At 38.3% G+C, this 23,818-nt stretch overlaps 1 protein-coding gene across 1 annotated transcript; it reads left to right on the top strand.

Annotated features, from left to right (window-relative positions):
- Positions 1–517: 517 nt before the first annotated feature.
- On the top strand, positions 518–1,495 carry LOC142167369 (uncharacterized). The gene has a single exon (XM_075227533.1). The coding sequence runs from the start codon at positions 770–772 to the stop codon at positions 1,493–1,495; it is 726 nt and encodes a 241-aa protein (XP_075083634.1). The 5' UTR covers positions 518–769.
- The last annotated feature ends 22,323 nt before the right edge of the window (positions 1,496–23,818 follow it).

Below are 23,818 nucleotides of genomic sequence, written 5' to 3'. Positions count from 1 at the left end.
GTGTCCAGATGTATATATGTCCCCAAATACTATATACTGTATGTATGTATGTTCATATGAAAACAGAATTATTTAATTTTTATAATAAACTTTTATTTCAAATAAAAAATTAAACTATATAATTACACTCGTGCAACTAAACATGACACTGAGAATTAAACTGTACGTAATTATATTAAGCCAAACAAACATGTCATCGCAATTACTATGTAATTACACAATATCACAATTACAATGAAATAACTATACACAACCTAATAATTACACAGTAATTTTCGAATGGACCCTAAATATCAAAGGTTAACGAAGGCTAGAGGATAATACAACAACAATAATATACTCTATGTAATCTTATACATAAGATTATATTTGGGGAGGGTATCCTTACCTTATGACGGTAAAAAACTATTTCCGCTCAAGGTAGAAGGGTAGATCATAACGAAAGAGATGTATTCTCATGATACATATCTAAAGAACCGGTTTTTAGCACATTTTTAAGTAGAAAGTGCAATTAATTAATCCCAACATCATTCATTCTCTCCCCTCTCATCAAATCACGTAAACCATAACTTATATCATACTGTGCCGACCACTCTCTAAACAAGAATCATCTGAAAGTACTAACCCTTGTAACAAAAACATGATAAGTAACTTTTTACAATTCATGCATGAAAATAACCATATCCCCTTCAACTATATAATATAATACTTTCTTCACTACCAAAAAGGAAAAACCAATATCCAGCTTCTTTTATGTTCTTTGCTACCAATGCATAATTACCTTTTGGAGTTAGTAGTTTTCTTGATCTCATTTTTGTTACTTCCACAAGTAGAAATAGTTGGAGGGTTTCAAGAAAATTATAATGTCACAAATGGCTCGTCCAATTCTTCTTCTTTGTGGCTTAAAAGGGTAGTAGTGAAAAATCCACGAGCCATTGGTTGTTGGAATAGGCCCTGGATTTGTAATGAAGGTGAGTTTCCTCCTAGAATAAAGAGGCTTTGTTGTAGGAATCGTTGTGTTGAAGTTACTAGTGATGTGAATAATTGTGGGCTTTGTGGTATTAGATGTCCTTTTACATGGCAATGTTGTAGAGGGCTTTGTATTAATACTAATATGAACCCTTTTCATTGTGGAAGTTGTGAACATAGATGTCAATTTCCTAGTCTTTGTTTTTATGGTATGTGTGGCTATGCTGAGCCAATGCCTCCCTTCCCGTTCCCGCCTCGGCCGCCCAAGCCGCCTCGGCCACCGCACCCGTTCCCACCTAAGCCGCCTCGACCGCCATTCCCGTTCCCGCCCAAGCCGCCTCGGCCACCGCACCCGTTCCCGCCGAAGCCGCCTCGGCCGCCATTCCCGTTCCCGTTCCCGTTCCCGTTCCCGTTCCCGCCCAAGCCGCCGCGGTCGCCATTCCCGCGCCCGCCGTGGCCAAGGACACCAGCTCTCCCTCCTTCTAGTCCCCTTCCTCCTTATAATCCAAATTCTACTTCCATCTAGTTGATGTGATCTAGTAGTGTATACGTTATTGTTGCAAGGTCTTATCAATTTTTGCTTTTGTTTTTCTATCTAGTGCTCTCTCCCTACGTAACTCCTCTTTGTAGCTTCTGTTTGTGTATTTTGGGCATGTAATTAGCACCTACATTTCTATGAGCATGTAATTAATGCACCACTAGCCATCATGCAGAGATTAAAACTTGTCATATGTACTCCTCCATGGCAATTTATATGACATTTTTCGATTCTCGAAAGTTAATTTAACCAATCTTTAAAACTAAAATCAATTAGATCAACTCAATATTCTATTTGTGAATAAGGAATTGTTTAAATATATTTGTTTTCTCTAGCTAGTTGTGGTTAAAGGGATAATAAATTGTGGGAAGCCAAAGGCAACTGTTTATTTCTGTTGCCAAATACATCAGCGGATAGGAAAACTTAATTCTGAATTTCTCTTAATTGTCTTTACTACAACATATAAATCCTTTCATCGTAGTGAGCTAAAGTATCAAAATGTATGGTCTTGATCAATATCCACACTTCTCTATCTAATAAGGCAATGCTTTTTAATGGTGGCCTAAACAAGGGTAACTTCTACCCTAAGGCGATGTTTATCCTGAGATGGAAAAACATGGCCTTTTCGTTGATAAAGACCATGCTTGTAATACCCCCTATAGCAACGGTTTTCATATCCGATAACTACTCCATTTGAAGTGTGGCCTTTGCTATATACTCTTTCTGTTTCAAGTGTCACTTTTCGTTTTTCGAGATTCAAATTTTTTAATTTTGGCTTTGTATTTGGACATACATTTTAAATTTTTCGAAATTAAATTTATATATTGAAAAGTACGTTAAAAGTACTATAAGTCACAATAGTTAACGATACAATATATTTATAAAACACGTCAAAAGGTTGCCGTCAAAGAACATTCTCTCGCCAATTGGAACGATGTCACATAATTGGGACGAAGGGAGTATCTTATAAGCAATAGTACTTTTCTAGGCATCGTCTCCAACTCTAAGCAACACTAGTACAATATAATATGTGACCTTTAATTTGTTACATATGGATAGTCAATTCATTTTCAAATATAGTTGGGAGACTTTACTCAAGAAATGGGTCAAAAAAATAAAAAGATCGGAATATGGGAATAGATCTGATACCAATATGGACTACCTATTTCAATTGTTGTGCTTTCTGAAATTGCATACCTATACAAAGGTTCAAGTTTCGATCGATATTTACGGAGTTGATTATCCCTCTCGAAAATAAATATTTGAAGTGGTCTATAATTTAATGAGTATTCGGTATAACTCACGCATTCGTGTACAAACCAGTGCAGACGAAGTAACACGAATATCTCCGGTAGTCAGTCTATATATTTCCATCAGCCGGCCGGTGAAGCGAGAAGTTTGGAATATGTTTGGTGTTTCTTCCATCAATCATCCGGATCTACGTCGTATATCAACATATTAGGCTACACCTTTGCTAGTACCATATAGCTACACTTTTAAAGCATGGCAACTGTAAAGCCCCGTAAATTTTATATTTTTAATTCGGACTAATTAAGGGTTTAAAGGACACCCCCAAACAAAAGATCCCCTTTAAAACTAGTACATTGCAATGACAAAAGAGCATTGATCATTACTCATTTTTCTTTTAACTTATGTTGGTTGTAATTTAGAGAAGAGTCTTAGGGAGTATGAATAATGGTGTGGGGATAAATGCGGTCCAATTGTGTAAGTTGAGAGAAAAAAGAGTAATATTTTGCACATACAGTTTGAGTTATGTTAATATATAAAAGTTTTGAACCGCTCGATCCATTATCTTAAGGTTTAGGTTGAAATTAAGCTCAAAGTTTTTAGGAATTTTTTCCTTCCTATATAATATTTGAAACTTATTTACCAAAATTATTTTAATTTATATATTACCCACCCTAAACAAAGTTTGCTTACAATTTATATATAATTCATTATTAGTACCTTAAATTAGGAGATTTAGTTATACCATTTTTCTTTTTTTTCTCCTCTCCTCTTTCCTTATTTTTCTGTCGCCTTAATTGCTTGTAAAATTAAGTAGTCAATAAAATCCGGCTATAATTGTTTGACACGTAAAGTTTGAAATCATGAACTCTATAGAAACTTTCTTTCGATTCTCTGGTCAATCATCATGTTATCTGATCACACCAAACTCTAATCCTAAAAAGGATAAGCGGTCGCTGTAAATATAATCCGGTCTAAAAGTCCGGAGTCGAATCCCACAGAGAACTAAGGGTTTGTTATAATTGTTAAGTATCACTAAGAAGGTAAGTTCGAACAATTCATAAGTTATAAATATAAAGATTATTATGATAAACTAATTAACCAACAAATTAAAGTAGTGAATTAACAACTAGAGATACTAGGGGTTGGAGACAAGATTAAGGAGGTCTAGAGTTATGATTTTCCCAATTGTCGAAATCCTTCCCGCTATGTCTTATATAATTTCGCCTAAGTATTCTCTACCGATAGTGAGTTCTTTGGGTGTCGTAGCTCTCTCTCGAGCAACTACCATAATATACTAGACATATTCTCTCGAACTATGCTAGCTGGCACTAATTCACCGCTCATTACGATCGCACCAAGGTTTTGTTATCTCTAATCCTGCTTTTAAACACTCCGTATTGATCTCTCACATACGTTAGGAGCGATGTTGTTCAACAACTACCTAAATGTGTACTCTCTCTCGAGCAATATACACACTAAATAGGCATGGTCAATTGATGGTCATTCAATCAACAATAATAAATACGTAGTTGAACAAGTAGAGAAATCCAACGACTCAATTATATAAAAACGTAATAAGAATTTATCCTACAAAAGGTTCCATCAAAACCCTATATAACAAATTAGCTATTCATAATAGTATGCAAAAGTACAATACTAGAATTCATAACCAATAATGAAAATAGGAAGAAGGAAGTGAAAAACTCGTAGAAGAATTCTTCGCCTTATTCCTAGCGTGTTCTTGCCTCCTTAAGTCGAATACCCTCTCAAAAACGTCTCCCTTAGATCAAATTTTCTCTAAAATTGTCCTCCTCTTCTCTTAGACATGTTTAGGGAGTATGTATAGGCTAGGGTTGAAGTCCTTGAGTCCAAATCCGGGTTGGAGACTTTTAACCCGCGACTTTTAATTATCGGGCTATAGACCTCGCGAAGCCAGGCTTATAGCGCGGTCAACCTGGCTATAGACCTCGCGAAGCCTGGTGTGTAGCGCGGTCAAGCTAGCTATAGACCTCGCGAGGCCTGGTCTATAGCGCGGTTAAGCTGGCTATAGACCTCGCGAAGCCTAGTCTGTAGCACCGTTTGGGAACTTGGAATTTTTGTGCTCTTTTCTTACATTTTTGTCCTCTTTTTGTGCAACCTTCACTCGTCTTTGTCTTCCGATGCTCCTTGTAATGACCCGGCCGATCATTTCGAGAGTTGTAGCCCCGTTCCCATTTTTTGCTCATTTTTGTGCTTCACTGTTGTTTTATGACTTATCGGGTTGGTTGGTTCGGGCCCGGAGAGATTTCAGAGTGAATTGAGATACTTAGTCTCGTAATTGAAAGCTTAAGTTGGAAAAGATGACCAGATGTCGACTTATGTGTAAACGACCTCGGATTTGAATTTTGATAGTTCTGCTAGTTCCGTTCCGTTAGGTGATTTTGGACTTAGAAGTGTGTCTATATTGTGATTTGGAGGTCTATAGTGGAATTAGGCTTGAAATGACGAAAGTTGAGTTTTTAAGAAGTTTGACCGGGAGTGAACTTTTTGATATCTGGGTCGGACTGGAATTCCAGAAGTTGGAGTGGGTTCGTGGTGTCATTTGTGAATTATGTACAAAATTTGAGGTCAATCAGACTTGGTTTGATAGGTTTCGACGTCATTTGTAGAATTTAGAAATTTCAAAGTTCATTAGGCTTGAATGCGTGTGGAAGTCATATTTTTGAAGTTAATTGAGGTGATTTTTGAATTCGACTAAGTTCGCATGCTATTTTAAGACGTGTTAGTATGTTTGGTTAAGGTCCCGGGGGCCTCGGGTTGATTTCGGGTGATTAACGGATCAAGTTTTGAAGTTGTAAGCTTGCTAAAATTTTCCACTGCTGGTGTAATCGCACCTGCGGAGTGGGAACCGCAGGTGCGTACCCACAGAAGTGGGAGGTAAGCCACAGAAGCGGCCAAGGGAGTGATGCAACGGGAGGTTAGACTCATGAGTGAATGGGCTTTCGGGTTTTGTGACTTTTGTCGGATTTCGAGACATGGGTCCGGGCCCGGATTTTTGACCAATTTCGTATTTCATTTATAATCTCATATTTTTTCTTGTGGAGTTAAATCCTTTAGTCCGTATTGATTGTATTATACTGCTTGTGGCTAGATTCGAGACGTTTGGAGGCCGATTCGCGAGGCAAAGGCATATTGGAGTAGAGTTTTGCTCGAATTGAGGTAAGTAACAGTTTTAAATCTGGTCCTGAGGGTATGAAACCCCGGATTTTGGTGTTATATGATTGTTTTGGAGGTGACACACATGCTAGGTGACGGGCGTGTGGGCATGCACCGTGGGAATTGTGACTTGGTCCATTCCTTGAAACTGAGAAGTTGAATAAACTTGTTGTTAACTATATGCTCTTCATGTGTTATAGAAATTTGACTGTGAATTATGTTAGAGACCATATTTAGGCTATGTGTTAGTACTGTTGGGATCCATAGAGGCCGTGTTACATGTTGAATTACCTGCTAAATGCTATTTGGACTCAGTCTCAGTTTTATTCGCATATCATATCTCAGTCTCTATTATTCTTGTTGATATATCATATTATTGCTGTTTGGGATGATTTTTCTGATTTCTGAGAGCCCGTGAGACTGGAGAGATTGCTGACTGAGTGAGGCCGAGGGCCTGATTGTGAGGATATTTATGGGATCGGACTGCACGCTGCAGCATGTTTTCATTGATGTATGCCATGATTTGGCTTGATATAGCGCTTGGGTTGAAGCCCCTCTGAAGTCTGTACACACCCCCAGTGAGTGCAGGTACCTACTGAGTGCAAGTGTCGAGTGTCGAGTGCTGAGTGACTGTGAGGAATGAGTGGCTGTTAGGAATGAGTGATTGTGAGGTTAGAGTGAATTGGAGGACTGAGTGATTGTTTCCCTGAGAGGATGTATATGATTTCATTGTTATTGCACATAGTTGCCATATATCACTGATTTTGGAAAACTTCTGAAAGATACTTTGATCTGATTTTTACTTGAATTTGGCACGAATAAACTGATTTGACTTAATTTGCCGGATTTGAAAGCATGTCTACTTTTCTTGTTGAGACTAATGAAAATGAATTATAACTCTGTAGCTCATCACTATCTTTCAGTTCCTTATTTATTATTGTTACTTACTGAGTTGGTTATACTCACGCTATACCCTATATCTCGTGTGCAGATCCAGGAGTTTTTGGACGCGGAGAGTGTTGATATTTCGTGTAGCTGACCGTTGGAGATATCGAGGTAGCTGCCTGCCGTTCGTAGTCCTTGTTTCTCCTTCCTTATCCTTTCTTTCATTGTATTTGGATCCAAACTGTTACAGTCATTTCATTTCCAGACTGATTATGTATAGATGCTCATGGCTTAGTGACACCCCGATATTGGGAGTTATTTCCGCACTTGTGTTTTGGGTTTTACCCCCTTGTTTATAAAAACTTTACCTATTTCAAATATCTTGATTTACTTTTCTGTTAAATATTGGGTGTATTTTGGAAATGATGGCTTACCTAGTACCATCGATAGGCGCCATTACGACATGTTAGGATTTAGATCGTGACAAGTTGGTATCAGAGCCTAGGTTATATAGGTCTCACGAGTCATGAGCAGGTTTAGTAGAGTCTTGCGGATCGATAAGGAGACGTCTGTACTTATCTTTGAGAGGCTATCGAACCCTTAGGAAACTTCACATTCTTGAATTCTTGTCGTGCGAATCTGTTGATTCTGCTAACTAATTTTTTGTTATTCTATTCTCTCACAGATGGTGAGGACACGTACTACTGGGCAGTCGGGGCCACGAGAGGCCGAGGTCGCGGTAGGTGCCGCGCTAGGGGCAGAGGTGCAACTCGCATAACAGTTAGGGCAGCACCTGCATGTACACTAGTTTCCCCTGTTCAGGAGCAGGCTCCAGTTGTGGATGAGCCTGTGGGACCAGCTGAGGCACCACCCGTGCCCATTGTGATTTCAGGCCTTCAGGAGGCCTTACTCAGATTCTGACCGTGTGCACCAGTCTTGCTCATGCGGTCTCTGTTCCGGCCGCATCAGCCACTTCTCAAGCCGGGGGAGGTGCTCAGACTCCCGCCGCCCGTACACCAGAGCAGGTGGTACAGGGACTCCAGACACCGGGGGTACTACCAACCCAGCCTGTTGTAGCCGCTCAGGACTGTGGTTCTTATCATGCCTAATGATGAGCAACGTAGATTGGAGAGGTTTGGGAGGCTCCAGCCTCCATCTTTCAGTGGTACAGAGGGAGAGGATGCACAGGGCTTCTTGGATAAGTGTCAGAGGATGCTCCGTACGACAGGTATTCTAGACACCAGTGGGGTCTCATTCACTACTTTTTAGTGCTCTGGGGCTGCCTTCAGTTGGTGGGAGGCTTACGAGAGGCGTAGGCCAGTCGGCACAACACCCCTTACATGGCAGCAGTTCTTCGTTCTTTTCCTGGAGATGTTCGTGCCTCAGTCACGCAGAGAGGAGCTGCGTAGGCAATTCGAGAAGCTTCGTCAGGGTGATATGTCTGTGATGTAGTACGAGATGAGGTTTTATGAGTTGGCCCGTCATGCAGTTTGGTTGGTTCCCACAGATGGGGAGAGGATCAGGAGGTTTATTGATGGCCTCACATTTCAGCTGCGGTTGCTTATGACTAGAGAGAGGGTGTTTGGTGCTACTTCTGATGAGGTTGTCGACATTGATCGTCAGATAGAGATGGTCCGCAGCCAGGAGCGGGTTGAGAGGGAGGCCAAGAGGTCTTATGGACATGGTGGATTCAACGGTGTTCCTTCTGGAGGTCAGTTCTACCACGACAGGGGTCGTCCTTACAGGCATGCTCAGACGGCTCGCCCAGTTCACCGTGGTGCATCATCTGGCCATGGTTCACACAGTTATCAGCAGGGTCACTCATCTCTCAGTGCCCTTCCAGCTCATAGTTCGTCTCTTGCTCCATCGGGTCAGGGCTCGTCTATGCCAGGTCCTTCTACCAATTATCCTGGTGCTCGGGGCTCCCTTCAGTCCCCATCACCCGCACCATGGAGTTATTTTGAGTGTGGGGAGTTTGGGCATATGTGGAGGCAGTGTCCTCATCGTCAGGGAGGTCCAGCACAGTAGAGGAGTCAGACTGCATCTTCTGCACCAATTGCTACACCACCCGTTCAGCCAGCTAGGAGTAGGGCACCGTCAGCTAGAGGTCGCCCTAGAGGGGGAGGCCGATCAGGTGGCAGTCATTCCTGATTCTATGCTCTTCCCGCCAGACCAGATACCATTGCTTCCGATGCAGTGATCACAGGTATTGTCTTAGTTTTCCATAGGGATGCCTCTGTATTATTTGACCCTGGTTCTACTTATTCATATGTGTCATCGTATTTTGCTCATTATCTAGATATGCCCTGTGAGTCTCTAGTTTCACATGTTCATGTGTCTACACTGGTGGGCGATACTGTTATTATGGACCGTGTATATCGGTCACGTGTGGTGACTATTGGGAGTCTGGAGACTATAGTGGATCTCTTGTTGCATGGTATGGTCGATTTTGACCTAATTTTGGGTATGGATTGGTTGTCTCCATGTCATGCAGTTCTAGATTGTCACGCGAAGACCGTGACGTTGGTGATGCCGGGGTTGCCGAGGGTTGAATGGAGCAACTCTACAGACTATGTTCCCAGTAGAGTGATCTCATACTTGAAGGCTCAGCGGATGGTTGTGAAGGGTTGTCTATCTTATCTGGCCTTTGTGAGAGATGTTAGTGCAGAGACCCCTGCTATTGATTCTGTTACGGTGGTGCGAGATTTTTCAGATGTGTTTCCTTCAGACCTGTCGGGCATGCCGCCTGATAGGGATATTGACTTCGGTATTGATTTAGTGTTGGGCACTCAGCCCATTTCTATTCCACTGTATCGTATGGCACCGACGGAGTTGAAGGAATTGAAGGAGAAACTTCAGGAACTCCTTGATAAGGGATTTATTCGGCCAAGCGTGTCACCTTGGGGTGCACCAGTTCTATTTGTGAAGAAGAAGGATGGTACTATGAGAATGTGCATTGATTACAAGCAGTTGAACAAGGTCACAATTAAGAACAAGTATCCTTTGTCGCGTATTAATGATCTATTTGACCAGCTTCAGGGGGCGAGGGTGTTCTCCAAGATTGATTTGTGGTTAAGATATCACCAGTTGAAGATTCAGGACTCAGATATTCTTAAGACAGCTTTCAGGACCCGATATGGTCATTATGAGTTCCTTGTGATGTCTTTTTAGCTGACCAACGCCCCAACAGGGTTCATGCATCTGATGAACAGTGTGTTTTAGCCTTATCTTGACTCATTCATTATTGTATTCATTGATGATATCCTGGTGTACTCTCGTAGACATGAGGAGCATGGCCAGCATCTGAGGATCGTGTTGCAACGGTTGAGGGAGGAGAAGCTTTATGCAAAGTTCTCCATGTGTGAGTTTTGGCTCAGTTCAGTGGCGTTCTTAGGGCACGTGGTGTCCAGTGAGGGTATTCAGGTGGATATGAAGAAGATAAAGGTGGTTCGGAGTTGGCCCAGACCGTCCTCAGCCACGGAGATTCGGAGTTTTCTTAGTTTGGCTGGTTATTATCGTCGTTTTGTAGAGGGTTTCTCATCTATCACATCGCCCTTGACCAAATTAACACAAAAGGGTGCTCCTTTCAGGTGGTCGGATGAGTGCGAGGAGAGCTTTCAGAAGCTCAAGACTGCTTTGACCACGACTCTAGTTCTAGTTCTACCATCAGCTTCTGTTCTTACGCAGTGTATTGTGATGCTTCTCGGATCGGTATTGGGTGTGTTCTGATATAGGAAGGTAGAGTTATTGCTTATGCTTCACGCCAGTTGAAGCCCCATGAAAAGAACTATCATGTCCACGACCTTAAGTTAGCAGCTATTGTTCATTCCTTGAAGATCTGGCGACACTATATGTACGGTGTCCACTGTGAGATTTACACTGATCACTGGAGTTTGCAGCATCCGTTCAAATATAAGGATCTTAACTTGCGTCAGCGGAGGTGGTTGGAGCTTCTTAAGGGCTATGATATTACTATTTTGTACCATTTCGGGAAGGCTAATGTGATGGCCGATGCCTTGAGTCACCGGGCGGAGTGTTTGGGGAGCTTAGCATATCTTCCAGCAGCGGAGAGGCCATTGGTATTAGATGTTCAGGCCTTAGCCAGCCAGTTTGTTAGATTGGATGTTTCTGAGCCGAGTCGAGTATTGGCTTGTGTGGTCTCTCGGTCTTCTCTTTATGATCGTATCAGGGAGTGTCAGTATGATGACCCCCATCTGCTTGTCCTTAAGGACATAGTCCAGCACGCTGATGCTAAGGAGGTCACTATTGGGGATGATGGTACATTGAGGATGCAGGGCAGGCTATGTATACCCAATGTAGATGGTTTGCGAGAGTTGATTCTTCAGGAGGCTCATAACTCATGGTATTCCATTCATCCAGGTGCCGCGAAGATGTATTATTACTTGAGGCAGCATTACTGGTGGAGGAGAATGAAGGACATAGTGGAGTATGTAGCTCGGTGTCTAAATTGCCAGCAGGTGAAGTATGAGCATCAGCGGCCAGGTGGGTTGCTCTAGAAATTAGAGATTCCGGAGTTTAAATGAGAGCGGATCACTATGGATTTCGTTGTTGGGCTTCCACAGACTCAGCTAAAGTTTGATGCAGTTTGGGTGATTGTGGACAGGCTGACCAAGTCAACTCATTTCATTCCTGTGATGACTACCTATTCTTCCGAGCAGCTGGCTCAAGTGTATATCCGCGAGATCGTCAGGCTTCATGGCGTACCGGTATCTATCATCTCTGACCGGGGTACGCAGTTTACATCACGATTCTGGAGAGCCATACAACAAGAGTTGGGTACTCGTGTGGAGTTGAGTACAACATTTCACCCTCAGACGGACGGACAGTCCGAGCGCACTATTCAAATATTAGAGGATATGCTCCTTGCGTGTGTGATGGAGTTTGGGGGTTCGTGGGATTAGTTCTTGCCACTAGCGGAGTTTGCCTACAATAACAGTTATCAGTCGAGCATCCAGATGGCCGTATGAGGCTCTGTATGGTAGGCGGTGTAGAACTCCAGTGGGTGGTTCGAACCGTGCGAGGCTAGATGATTGGGTACAGACTTGGTTCAGGATGCTCTGTAGAAGGTTAAGGTGATTCAGGATAGACTGCGTACAGCCCAGTCCAGACAGAAGAGTTATATGAATCGAAAAGGTTCGCGATGTTGCATTCATGATTGGAGAGCGGGTCCTGCTCCGGGTGTCACCCATGAAGGGTGTTATGAGGTTCGGAAAAAAAGGACATGCTGAGATCGAGGTTTATCGGCCCATTTGAGGTGTTGCGGCGTGTTGGGAAGGTTGCTTATGAGCTTGCCTTGCCTCCCAGTCTAGCAGGAGTTCATCCAGTATTCCATGTTTCTATACTCTGGAAGTATCACGACGATCCGTCCCACATGTTGGATTTCAGCTCAGTCCAGTTGGACAAGGATTTATCTTATATTGAGGAGTCGGTGGCGATCTTGGATAGGCAGGTTCGAAAGCTGAGGTCGAAGAATATTACTTCTGTGAAGGTTCAGTGGAGGGGTCAGCCGGTCGAGGAGGCGACTTGGGAGACCGAGCAAGATATGAGCAGCAGTTATCCTCATCTTTTGACCACTTCAGGCATGTCTCTATACTCGTTCGAGGATGAACATTTGTTTAAGAGGGGGAGGATGTAACGACCCGGCCGGTCATTTCGGGAGCTGTAGTCCCGTTCCCCTTTTTTGCTCATTTTTGTGCTTCACTGTTGTTTTATGACTTATCGGGTTGGTTGGTTCGGGTCCGGAGAGATTTCAGAGTGAATTGAGACACTTAGTCTCGTAATTAAAAGCTTAAGTTGAAAAAGTCGATCAGATGTTGACTTATGTGTAAATGACCTCAGATTTGAATTTTGATGGTTCCATTAGCTCCGTTAGGTGATTTTGGACTTAGGAACGTGTTCGGATTGTGATTTGGAGATCCGTAGTGGAATTAGGCTTGAAATGACGAAAGTTGAGTTTTTGGAAAGTTTGACCGGGAGTGGACTTTTTGATATCGGGGTCGGATTGGAATTCCGAAAGTTGGAGTGGGTTCGTGGTATCAGTTGTGACTTGTGTGCAAAAGTTGAGGTCAATCGGACGTGGTTTGATAGGTTTTTGACGTCGTTTGTAGAATTTGGAAATTTCAAAGTTCATTAGGCTTGAATCAGTGTGAAATTCGTGTTTTTGACGTTATTTGAGGTGATTTGTGGATTCGACTAAGTTTGCAAGATGTTTTACGATGTGTTGGTATATTTGATTGAGGTCCCGGGGGCCTCGGGTTGATTTCGAGTGATTAACGGATCAAGTTTTGAAGTTGTAAGCTTGTTGAAGGTTTTTCACTGCTGGTGTAATTGCACCTGCGGAGTGGGAACCGGAGGTGCGTGCCCGTAGAAGTGAGAGGTAAGTCGCAGAAGCGGCGAAGGGAGTGATGCAGCAGAAGGTCGTAGGTGCGATTTTTTTCGCGCATCTGCGTGACCGCAGATGCGGCAGAAGAGCCGCATAAGCGGATTTGGCCTTGAAGCTTGACTCCGCAGAAGCAGAGATTTGTCTCGCAGAAGCAAGTCCGCTGGAGCGGAAAAAAGGACGCAGGTGCGGAGTTAGACGCAGAAGCAGGCTCTGGGGCGCACCTGCGAGACCGCAGATGTAGCTATGTTGCCGCAGGTGCGGAAGACCTGGGCAGAACCTATAAATGCGAGATTTCGAGATTTTTCACCATTTTCATCATTTTGAACTCGGACTTTGGAGGTTGTTGAGAGGGTTTTTGAAGAGATTACTGAGGTAAGCTCCTTGTATTTATTTTTCTTCAATAATGATATTTCCCCACCGATTTCCCACCTAGTTGGTGTATTTTTGAGGTGAAATTTGGGGGTTAGGGATTTGTAGAGTTAATTTTGGAGAATTGAATGGCCATTTGATGTTGTATTTTGATAAATTTGGTATGGTTAGACTCGTGAGTGAATGGGCTTTCGGGTTTTGTGACTTTTGTCGGATTTCGAGACGTGGGCTCGGGGCCGGCTTTTGACTAATTTCGGATTTTGGCTTATAATTTTGTATTTTTCTTGTGGAGTTGATTCCTTTAGTCCGTATTGATTGTATTGTACTACTTGTGGCTAGATTCGAGACGATTAGAGGCCGATTCGCGAGGCAAAGGCATATTGGAGTAGAGTTTTACTCGGATTGAGGTAAGTAATAGTTTTAAATCTGGTCCTGAGGGTATGAAACCCTAGATTTTGGTGTTATATGATTGTTTTAGAGGTGATGCATATGCTAGGTGACGGGCGTGTGGGCGTATATCGTGGGAATTATGACTTGGTCCATTCCGTAAAACTGAGAAGTTGAATAAATTTGTTGTTAACTATATGTTCTTCATGTGTTATAGAAATTTGACTGTGAATCATGTTAGAGACCATATTTAGGCTATGTGTTGGTACTGTTAGGACCCACAGAGGCCGTGTTACATGTTGAATTACCTACTAAATGCTATTTGTACTCAGTCTCAGTTTTATTCGCATATTATATCTCAGTCTCTGTTATTCTTGTTGATACATCATATTATTGCTGTTTGGGTTGATTTTCTTGATTTCTGAGAGCCCGAGAGATTGGAGAGATTGCTGACTGAGTGAGGCCGAGGGCCTGATTATGAGGATATTTATGGAATCGGACTGCACACCGCAGCATATTTTTATTGATGTATGCCATACTTTAGCTTGATATAGCGCTTAGGCTGAAGCCCCTCCGGAGTCTGTACACAACCCCAATGAGCGTTGGTACCTACTGAGTGCCGAGTGCTGAGTGACTGTGAGGAATGAGTGGCTGTTAGGAATGAGTGATTGTGAGGTTGGAGTGAATGGGAGGACTGAGTGATTGTTGCCCTGAGAGGCTGTATATGATTTCATTGTTGTTGCACATAGTTGCCACATATCACTGATATTGAAAAACTTCTAAAGGATACTTTTATCTGGTTTTTACTTGAATTTGGCACGAATAAACTGATTTGACTAAATTTTCCGTATTTGAAAGCATGTCTACTTTTCTTGTTTAGACTAATGAAAATGAATTATAATACTGTAGCTCGTCACTATCTTTCAGTTCCTTATTTATAATTATTACTTATTGAGTTGGTTGTACTCACGCTACACCCTGCACTTCGTGTGCAGATTCATGAGTTTTTGAATGCGGAGAGTGTTGATATTTTGCGTAGCTGACCGTTGGAGATTAGCAGTCCTTGTTTCTCCTTCCTTATCCTTTCTTTCGTTGTATTTTGATCCAAACTGTTACAGTCGTTTCATTTCTAGACTGATTATGTATAAATGCTCATGGCTTAGTGACACCCTGATATTGGAAGCTATTTTCGCACTTGTATTTTGGATTTTATCCCCTTGTTTATGAAAACTTTGCCTATTTCAAATGTCTTGATTTACTTTTCTGTTAAATATTTGGAGTATTTTGAAAATGACGGCTTGCCTAGTGCCATAGATAGGCGCTATCACGACAGGTTAGGATTTGGGTCGTGACACTCCTACACATAAAAGAACATAATTTAGCTCAAACGTCGCACAATTAACCACTAAACTAACAAAATGTAAGGATTGTAATGTACTAAAAGTATAGCATTTTAGCCTAACATCATTATCAAATGTGCATTACCTAAGAAATAATAACGATAATACTTTCATGTGAATTACAAACTTATGTAAGAAAAATGAAGTTGGAATCTGATGCATGACGAAACGGAAGAGAAGTAAATAAATTTTCTTAATTGTCATTGTCATACACTATTTGGTTTAGTTTTGCTATTGTTTTGTTTTCCTGATATTTATTTAGTAAAACTAGAATGTTATTTTCATTTTAATCTACCACTTACTAATGAAATAAAAAAACTTCACACGATGAATAATATTTTAAGCGACAGCAACAACATATAAATTTGTATGGTACAACAACACACAAATTAAAAATAAATTTTGTATAAAATTGATACATCTACAACAATATATAAACTGAAAACAAATTCCATACAACTAATTATATAGTATACACCTTATTTACAATTTATCTACAACTTTCATACATTATGTCTACCCAGTTAACTACAATATCATACAACTTAAATACAATTTTCATATAAATTGTATACAATATGTCTTTTGTATGTATTTTGTATATGATTTATATATATTTTGTAAGTGATGTGTTCTTCTTTCTCTCTAAAATTTCAATCAAAATTTCCTCTCTTAATACAATTTTGATACATATCAACTATTTTATGTAAAAAAAAATAGTATTTATAATTTAAATACAAATTTCATACACTGATTCATACATTTTACAACTATTTTTTAACTTTCATACAATATTCCAATAAAAATATATATAATTACAATATAATACAATTTAAATATAATTTACATACAACTTCGTAAGTATATTGTATGTCATGTGTTTTTCTTCTTCTTCTTCTTCGAGTTTTAATATGAAATTCTGCCAAAATCAAGTATAATGTCCATCAAACACCCTCAAAATTGAGATATAAACTCCAAAGAATATTTTTAATTATTTGCAACAACACCCAATCCAAACAAACAATAGTTTTTGAAAACCCAAATTTGAATTCAAAGTTTCAGAGCTTTTTAATGTCTGTCAATTGTGGATAATCAAACACCTTCAAAATTTATTGATTGACAATTTCAATCCGAATATCAATTGTGCAACATGAAATGAAATTGGTAAATTAAAACTCTATATTAAAGCAATTGAAATTCATTGATGAATTTTCTGGAAAAAAGGATAAAAATATAGAAAAACAAAGGAAGAAAAAATTGGGGAAAGAGCATATAAGGAGAGAAAGAGAGAGAGAGAGAGACGGAGAGAGAGAAAGAAAGACGGAGAGAGAGAGAGAGAGAGAGAGAGAGAGAGAGAGAGAGCAGGGATGAGGAAATAACTCATTCCCTATTCAATTCCTAATATAACGGGATACTCATTAATACTAATTTGTATATAATTGGTAAATTGTATATGCCCATATAATTAAGTTAAAATTTAATTAGGGAGGGCAATAAAGTTTCATATATAGTACGTGAAGGTAAAAATTCCAATTTTTTAATACGATGATACTAGAGTCAAACCTTTAAAAAGTCTGGTTTTTCCATCATTTCACTACCTATTATATTGCTCTGTATTTCTCTTTCTAATTATCAAAATGCCAAGATACTCGAAAATCTTTGGGACATGAAAGATGAAACAATACTTAAGTTGGTAACTTAATTAGCCCAAAATCATGGCACTCATGAGAAAAAAAAATGAGAAAATTAAAAAAGACTTTCATGTCTTCGCCCTAAGCCCCTAAGTGTATACCAAAAATTCATTCCTCTCATGATTTTCATGGCACGAATCTTATCGAGCCTTGTACCTATGGGGTACTATAGTTCTCTTACTTTAGTTAAGAGAACTAACAATATATAGAAGATAACTAGTGCAGCTAACAAGTATCTATAGTTCTCCAACTTAGTTAGGAAAATGCCTCAAATTCGATCATAATCTTTAAACTATGTGCGTTCCCATTTTTGACTTAAAAAACAAACATCATAGTTGTCTATTTTCTCCTCACATGCAGGAGCGGAACCAGAGTATTAGATACGAGTTGCGATGAACTTAGTAATTCTTTTTAGACTCTGTATTTGTATTAGAAAATCTATTAAATATGCATAAATTAGTAGAGTGTCAGCTAAGTGAGACGTTTAAGGAGAGATAATAAGATAGTTAGACAATATATTTATGATTAGAATTATCAAATGTCTTTTTAAAAGATGAGCAAAAACTTTAAAAATAAATAATATGAACCGGAATAATATTAATATGTATGTTGAGTTATTACCAATTGTTATGAAAGATTTAATAGTCGATGCAGTTGTATTACGCATTGCACCTACTGAATTAAATACTTAGGACCTGTTTGTGTATAAGAATTTTTTCTTTTTTTCTTTTCACAAACTCATCCTAAAAATATTATTTGGTTATATATTAAGCTGAATTTTTGAAGACGAGTTTCAAAATTTTTGAAGATAAGTTTCAATTTGGAAAATTTGGTATTTACTACTTTTTCAACTATTTTTCTTCACAAAACTGCAATAATTTTTCAAGTGAAGCGTATGTTCAAACACAATTTTAATTTTTAAATACTTTCTTTCAACTTAACTTCAAAAATTATTATTTTTTCAAATTTTACATTTTTTACATCCAAACGCCTATTTAAATTCTTTGGATATAGTGGCACTTAATAAATTATACTATATTATAAGTGGGACGTCACTAAGTCAAAGTTGAATTACTACAATGTCCATAAAAAATAGTGGACTTTTATACCCTTTGTAAATAAATAAATAATTTCTTATTACAATCTTTAGTAGTTAAACTATTGTATTAAAAGGTAAAAGCATTTCATCATAAATATCCTTTATCATGATAATGGTAATTAATAGTTCATTCAACTATAAAATATGTACAATGTACAAAGTTTGAGAATGGCAATTAATAGTTTCATTTTAAACACAAGAAATACAGGGGGAACGAAGGGGCAGAGGTTACATTAATTGGTGAAAAAGGAATAGGAAAAGCCAATGATTGCGTAGATAAACTTGTGGCTTTATAGCCTTTTTTCGTTGGAGTCATTCCCATTAATTTAGCATTAACATTCTGAAATTCTTCCTTTTGGTGGTTTGGATTTTTTTGCACTTAAATTGATGTGCTCCAAAGTAAAATAAGCACTTTGCGATCTTTTATGGAAAGCAAAATCCATGGTGCTAAGTACTAGCATGTTTTCTCTTGACGCAAATTAGGGAGTTTGGCTTAGGTGAGTTAAAGTCTGTCAAGATCCGAAATTTTCATATTCGGATCGTGATGGCGCATAACATTTCACTTGCTAGGCAAGCCAACGTTAGAATAATATTATCTATTTTTAAAATAATTTTTAAATTTATTAATAACAAAGAACAATTGCGGCGTGCAACCCACTCTCATAATATATTCATTTTAATCAAGTTTGTTGCGGCGTGCAACCCGATCCTCCAATACAGACTTTTAATAAGTCTGTTACGGCGTGCAACCCGATCCTCCAATATGGACTTTTAATAAGTCTGTTGCGGCGTGCAACCCGATCCTCCAATATATTCATTATAATTAATTATGTTGCGGCGTGCAACCCGCTCCTCCAACATATTCATTTATCAATTCTTATAGAAGAATTTTTCCAATAAATGCAACAATTAATATAAAATTATAAGACAACAAGCATACAATAATTATGATTTAATTACGAACAAACAAAGGAAAATAGCAAATTATTATAGAAATCGGAGAGAAAATATGCAGTTTAATATTTAATATGCTAAATGTCAAATAACAATTAAGGCACATAATTCAAATAGCATGTAACAATTAATACAGAAATTCAAGAATTAATATTTGACAAAGAATAAGAGAGAAATAATAATTATAATAATTAATTCATGATTTAAAACAATTTATGATTTTTCAAGTAAGGAGGTAAACAATTAATTTGACGACGTATAGACACTCGTCACCTCGCCTATACACCGTTCACATGCAATTCATATAACAATTAATTTAAGGGTTTATTCCCTCAAGTGAAGGTTAACCACGATACTTACCTCGCTTTGCAAATTCCAATCAATTACTCAACCACAACTTTTCCTTTTAAATTTGCTTCTGAAAGCTTCAAATCTATTCACAAACAATTCAATATACTCAATATGAATCATAGAAATTAATTTCATATGAATTTACTAATTTTCCGGATAAAATCTGAAATTCATTAAAATATTCGGTAGTGGGACCCACGTCACAAATCTCGGAAAAACTTACGAAATCCGAACACTCATTCCGAGACGAGTCCGAATATATAATTAGTTTTGGAATCCGACCTCAATTCGAGGTCTAAATCCCCAAATTTCGAAATTCCTAAGTTCTACCCAAAAATCCTAATTTCACCATAAAAATTCTAGATTCTAGGTTGAAATCTTGTTATAAGATGTAAAAGATTGAAAGAGACTAGTTTAGAATCACTTACCTATGATTTGGGGAAGGAATGGTCTTTGGAAAATCGCCTCTTGTGTTTTAGGTTTTGAAGATTTGGGAAATGAATCAAAAATCCCGTCCAAAAGTCATTTTGATAAGCGACAGATGTCGCATTTGTGACCTGGGCTTCGCAAATGCGAGAAAAGTATCGCAAATGCGAACTCCTCGCATCTCTACTGCCTTCGCAAATGCGAACCATTTGTTTGCAATTGCGAACATTGAACCATCGCAAGTGCGATGAAAATCTCGCAAATGCGAGAATCCCACTCCCAACCCATCTTCGCAAATGCGGACAACCGTTCATAAATGCGGCATGTGATGATCGCAATTGCGATCCTGAACTTCGCAAATGCGAAGGTCCCCTTCCAACCCCACTGCTCGCAAATGCGAAGTTTCTTCGCAAATGCGATGCTCGCATTTGCGAGCCAGATCTCGCAATTGCGAAGTCTGCGGACCTGAAGCACACTATCTATGATTTTTATGTTAAATTAACTCTGTAACCTATCCGAAACTCACCCGAGCCCTCGGGGCTCTAAACCAATGGTGCATTCAAGTCTAAAAATATCATACGGACCTGTTCGCGCGATCAAATCGCCAAAATAACACCTAGAACTCCGAATTTAGCACCAAATCAAATAAAGTTCCCAAGAACACTTTAAAATTTATATTTTCTCAACTGGACGTCAGAATCACGTCAAATCAACTCTGTTTCTCACCAAATTTCACAGACAAGTCTTAAATATCATAATGAACCTGTACCGGGTTTCAGAACCAAAATACGGACCCGACACTAATAATGCCAAACATCAATCAATTCTTAAAAATAATTAATTTATCAGACTTTTAATTTTCATCAAAAATTCATAACTCAAGCTAGGGACCTCCTAATTCGATTTCGGGCATACGTCTAGGTCTCATAATTCGATACGGAATAACCGAGACCGTCAAAATATGGACCGGGCTCGTTTACCAAAAATATTGACCGAAATCAATTAAAATCAACTTTTTAAGACATAAATTCTTATTTTCATCAATTTTCAACATAAAAGCTTCCCGGTAACCTGCCCGGACTGCGCATGCAAATCGAGGATGGTAAAAATGAGACTTTTAAGGCTTAAGAGCGCAGATTCGAGTTCTAAAACATAAGATGACCTTTTGGGTCATCACAAAGTCAAATGTTGTTATTTTATTTCATGTTTGTCTTCTATTTAGTGTTGTCTGTGCATTTGGAGAATTTATCAAATGATAGCTTGGTCTATTTAAATTTTCCTACTTAGCTATTTTCACCATGTCGTCTCTTTTTTTATCTTTAGTATTCATAATTAATTTTACCTTTGAGAAATAACTTTAAACTCTAAACTTTTTGCAGGATAACAAGTATTCTCAGTAATTCTTCGAAATTCATAGGTTTTAAGCAGTTCTTTCTCGACATTTGATGAGTATCTATCAAAACTAGGGCAATTGAAACACGCTCTTGAAGAAGATGTTCATGGCCTATCTTTTATTCATCTTGGTAGAGCTTAAGAAGTCTAGCAGACCATTTGCTTTTTAGTGCAAATAATCTTTATGTATCACTGAAAATATTATGTAAATATGTTTCATCATTTTACTTTCTCATTCAAATATTGCAGTGTACTTTATATTAAAAGAGCACATAAATTGAAACGGAAGGTGGTCTCAATCAAGATATTTGGGAAGAAGGAAGATGAACAATTTTCCGAGCAATAGTTGTCTGGTCCTTTTTTTTTATTTAAGAAAACTAGATTTGAACAGAGTTAATCATGAGGAGCATCGTTTATAAGAAATTATTAAATTAGATATAACCAATAACATTTATGTACTTAATAAAATAATAAAAATATAACTACAAATAACATTTTGTATACTATAAGTTCTGATTTTAACTCAAAACGTTTTGGAACTTGTATGCAGTTAATAGTTGTTATATTATTTTTTGGTTACCAGCTACATAATAACTGATATGGGATAGACGTGTAAAACATATCCAGAAACTAGTAAGTTAAAAATGAGTGGAATATCATTCTCTAGGCGTGAAATATGAATGCAAGTTGTCTAGCTAGAAGACAGTGACATATTGTCATTTCTTTTTTAGCAGTGATTTAGTCATAAATTGCAAGCAAACAATTCTTTCCATCGATCCTTTCTCCACTGCTACTTATTTTGGAGTTTAATGTTCGACATCAAGAAAGGGAGCAACAGTAATATTGTATCCGTGTAACCTATTTAAGTCATGAGTTCGAGCCGTGAAAGTAAATATTAAAGTGTGGAATGTCTACATCACACCCCTTAACTAGGGTACTTCATTTTCCCGAACCCTGTGTGAATATGAGATTATTTGTACACTGGGCTACCATTTTTAATATTCTCCATAGGTATCTTTCCCTTTCTGCCCCTCTATATATTATGCTAAAAATTTACTCGAATTAGTGTTCATACTAAACCAATGAATGTAAGAAGTGTGTTTTTTATATGTACATCTTATCACTTAATTAATTATAGTTAAATGTAACACATTTCTCACTTTATTTTTTAACTACTAACATTATATTATTTAGTTTGATATATATATATATATATCGAGTGCGCTTACGTGCGACTTCGCGTTTTTGATCACATAATGGATTGAAGCAAAGTTGCTTTCAGAGCCTGATCTTTAGCTCTCTGGAACGACAATGAGAGAAGTGAGTGTCAAGAGTAAAATCCTTTCAAGTAATATCTAAGAGTTGGTTGTTGTTTGCATCGATCCAAACTATATACCCTTAACAAGAGTCAAATATCCACCAATAATTCAATAGATGAGTGACACTTTTTGCTTCCTTTTTCCTTCCCAACTGTTATACATTGGCATCAATCTATTCTTGAAACGATATGTGGCGTACAGTTATTAGAAAATACTTGAAGATTATTCCATTTTAGAACTAGAATATAATTTACATGAACATAATACACACACGCGGGTTTGATCAACCGAACCTAGTATTTTCGACATATATTTAAATAAACACGTAAAAAAACTACAAAACATTCAGCAATAATATATTTGAACTCATATATTATTTGAATTGGAACCCTAAACCACTAGACCATCTTTTCAAAATTAATTAATCTTCTAATCAACGTAGGACCAAGGATATTGATTTTTTATATCTTCCATATATATATATATATATATACATGGACCATATGAAATTAATTGATTTAATTTTGTATTACGCATTACTATTTACTAAATTGAATGAAAATTCCAAGTGTCCAAAGAGGAAGTGAAGGGCGGTGGTGATATTATGTGATGAAAGGAAAAGTGGAATGAGAACTAATGCAAATAATTCAGAGAAAATGAAGGCCAAGTCCTCATCAACTATGTATATATCACCACAGGTTAGTGATAAAGTAGTGTTCTTTTATCCTTAACTAGATGTTTCAGGTTCAAGTCCTAAATATGGAATCGCTTCTAACAGAGAGTGTTTTACCTCCCAAAATCAACTTTCTGCTACAAATTCAAATTAATCCAATACTGAATACTGGACCAGAAACAAAAACAAAAAAAGTCCAAATCACCTAGGAATAAAGAGCAAGAAAAAGAGAGCAAGAAAAAGAGAGCATGAACTAGTCTTCTTTATTGGGATTTCCAATTGGGAGATGCTTTTCCCAACGCACTCCTTGTCCTTTGGAATTTGTGGGCAAAAATCAATCATCGTCTTCTCTCTTTTAATTTTATTCATAGTACAAGATTGCATTATATGAAGAATTGGCACGCCTTTGCCTCTTCTTTAGAAGGTAGCTTCTGCTAGTTGCATGTGCCAAATTGTTTCTTTCTCCATTATTACTATGCGAAATGCACTTTATCAGAGGCAAAACCTTGATTTAAG

Source organism: Nicotiana tabacum, chromosome 12 (assembly GCF_000715075.1).
Source record: "Nicotiana tabacum cultivar K326 chromosome 12, ASM71507v2, whole genome shotgun sequence".
NCBI classification, from domain to species: Eukaryota; Viridiplantae; Streptophyta; class Magnoliopsida; order Solanales; family Solanaceae; genus Nicotiana; species Nicotiana tabacum.
This window is presented reverse-complemented; position numbering and strand designations above follow the sequence as displayed.

What these genes read in the sequence shown, in the direction of transcription:
- LOC142167369 (XM_075227533.1), top strand. Translation starts at nt 770, where the DNA reads ATGCATAATTACCTTTTGGAGTTAGTAGTTTTCTTGATCTCATTTTTG.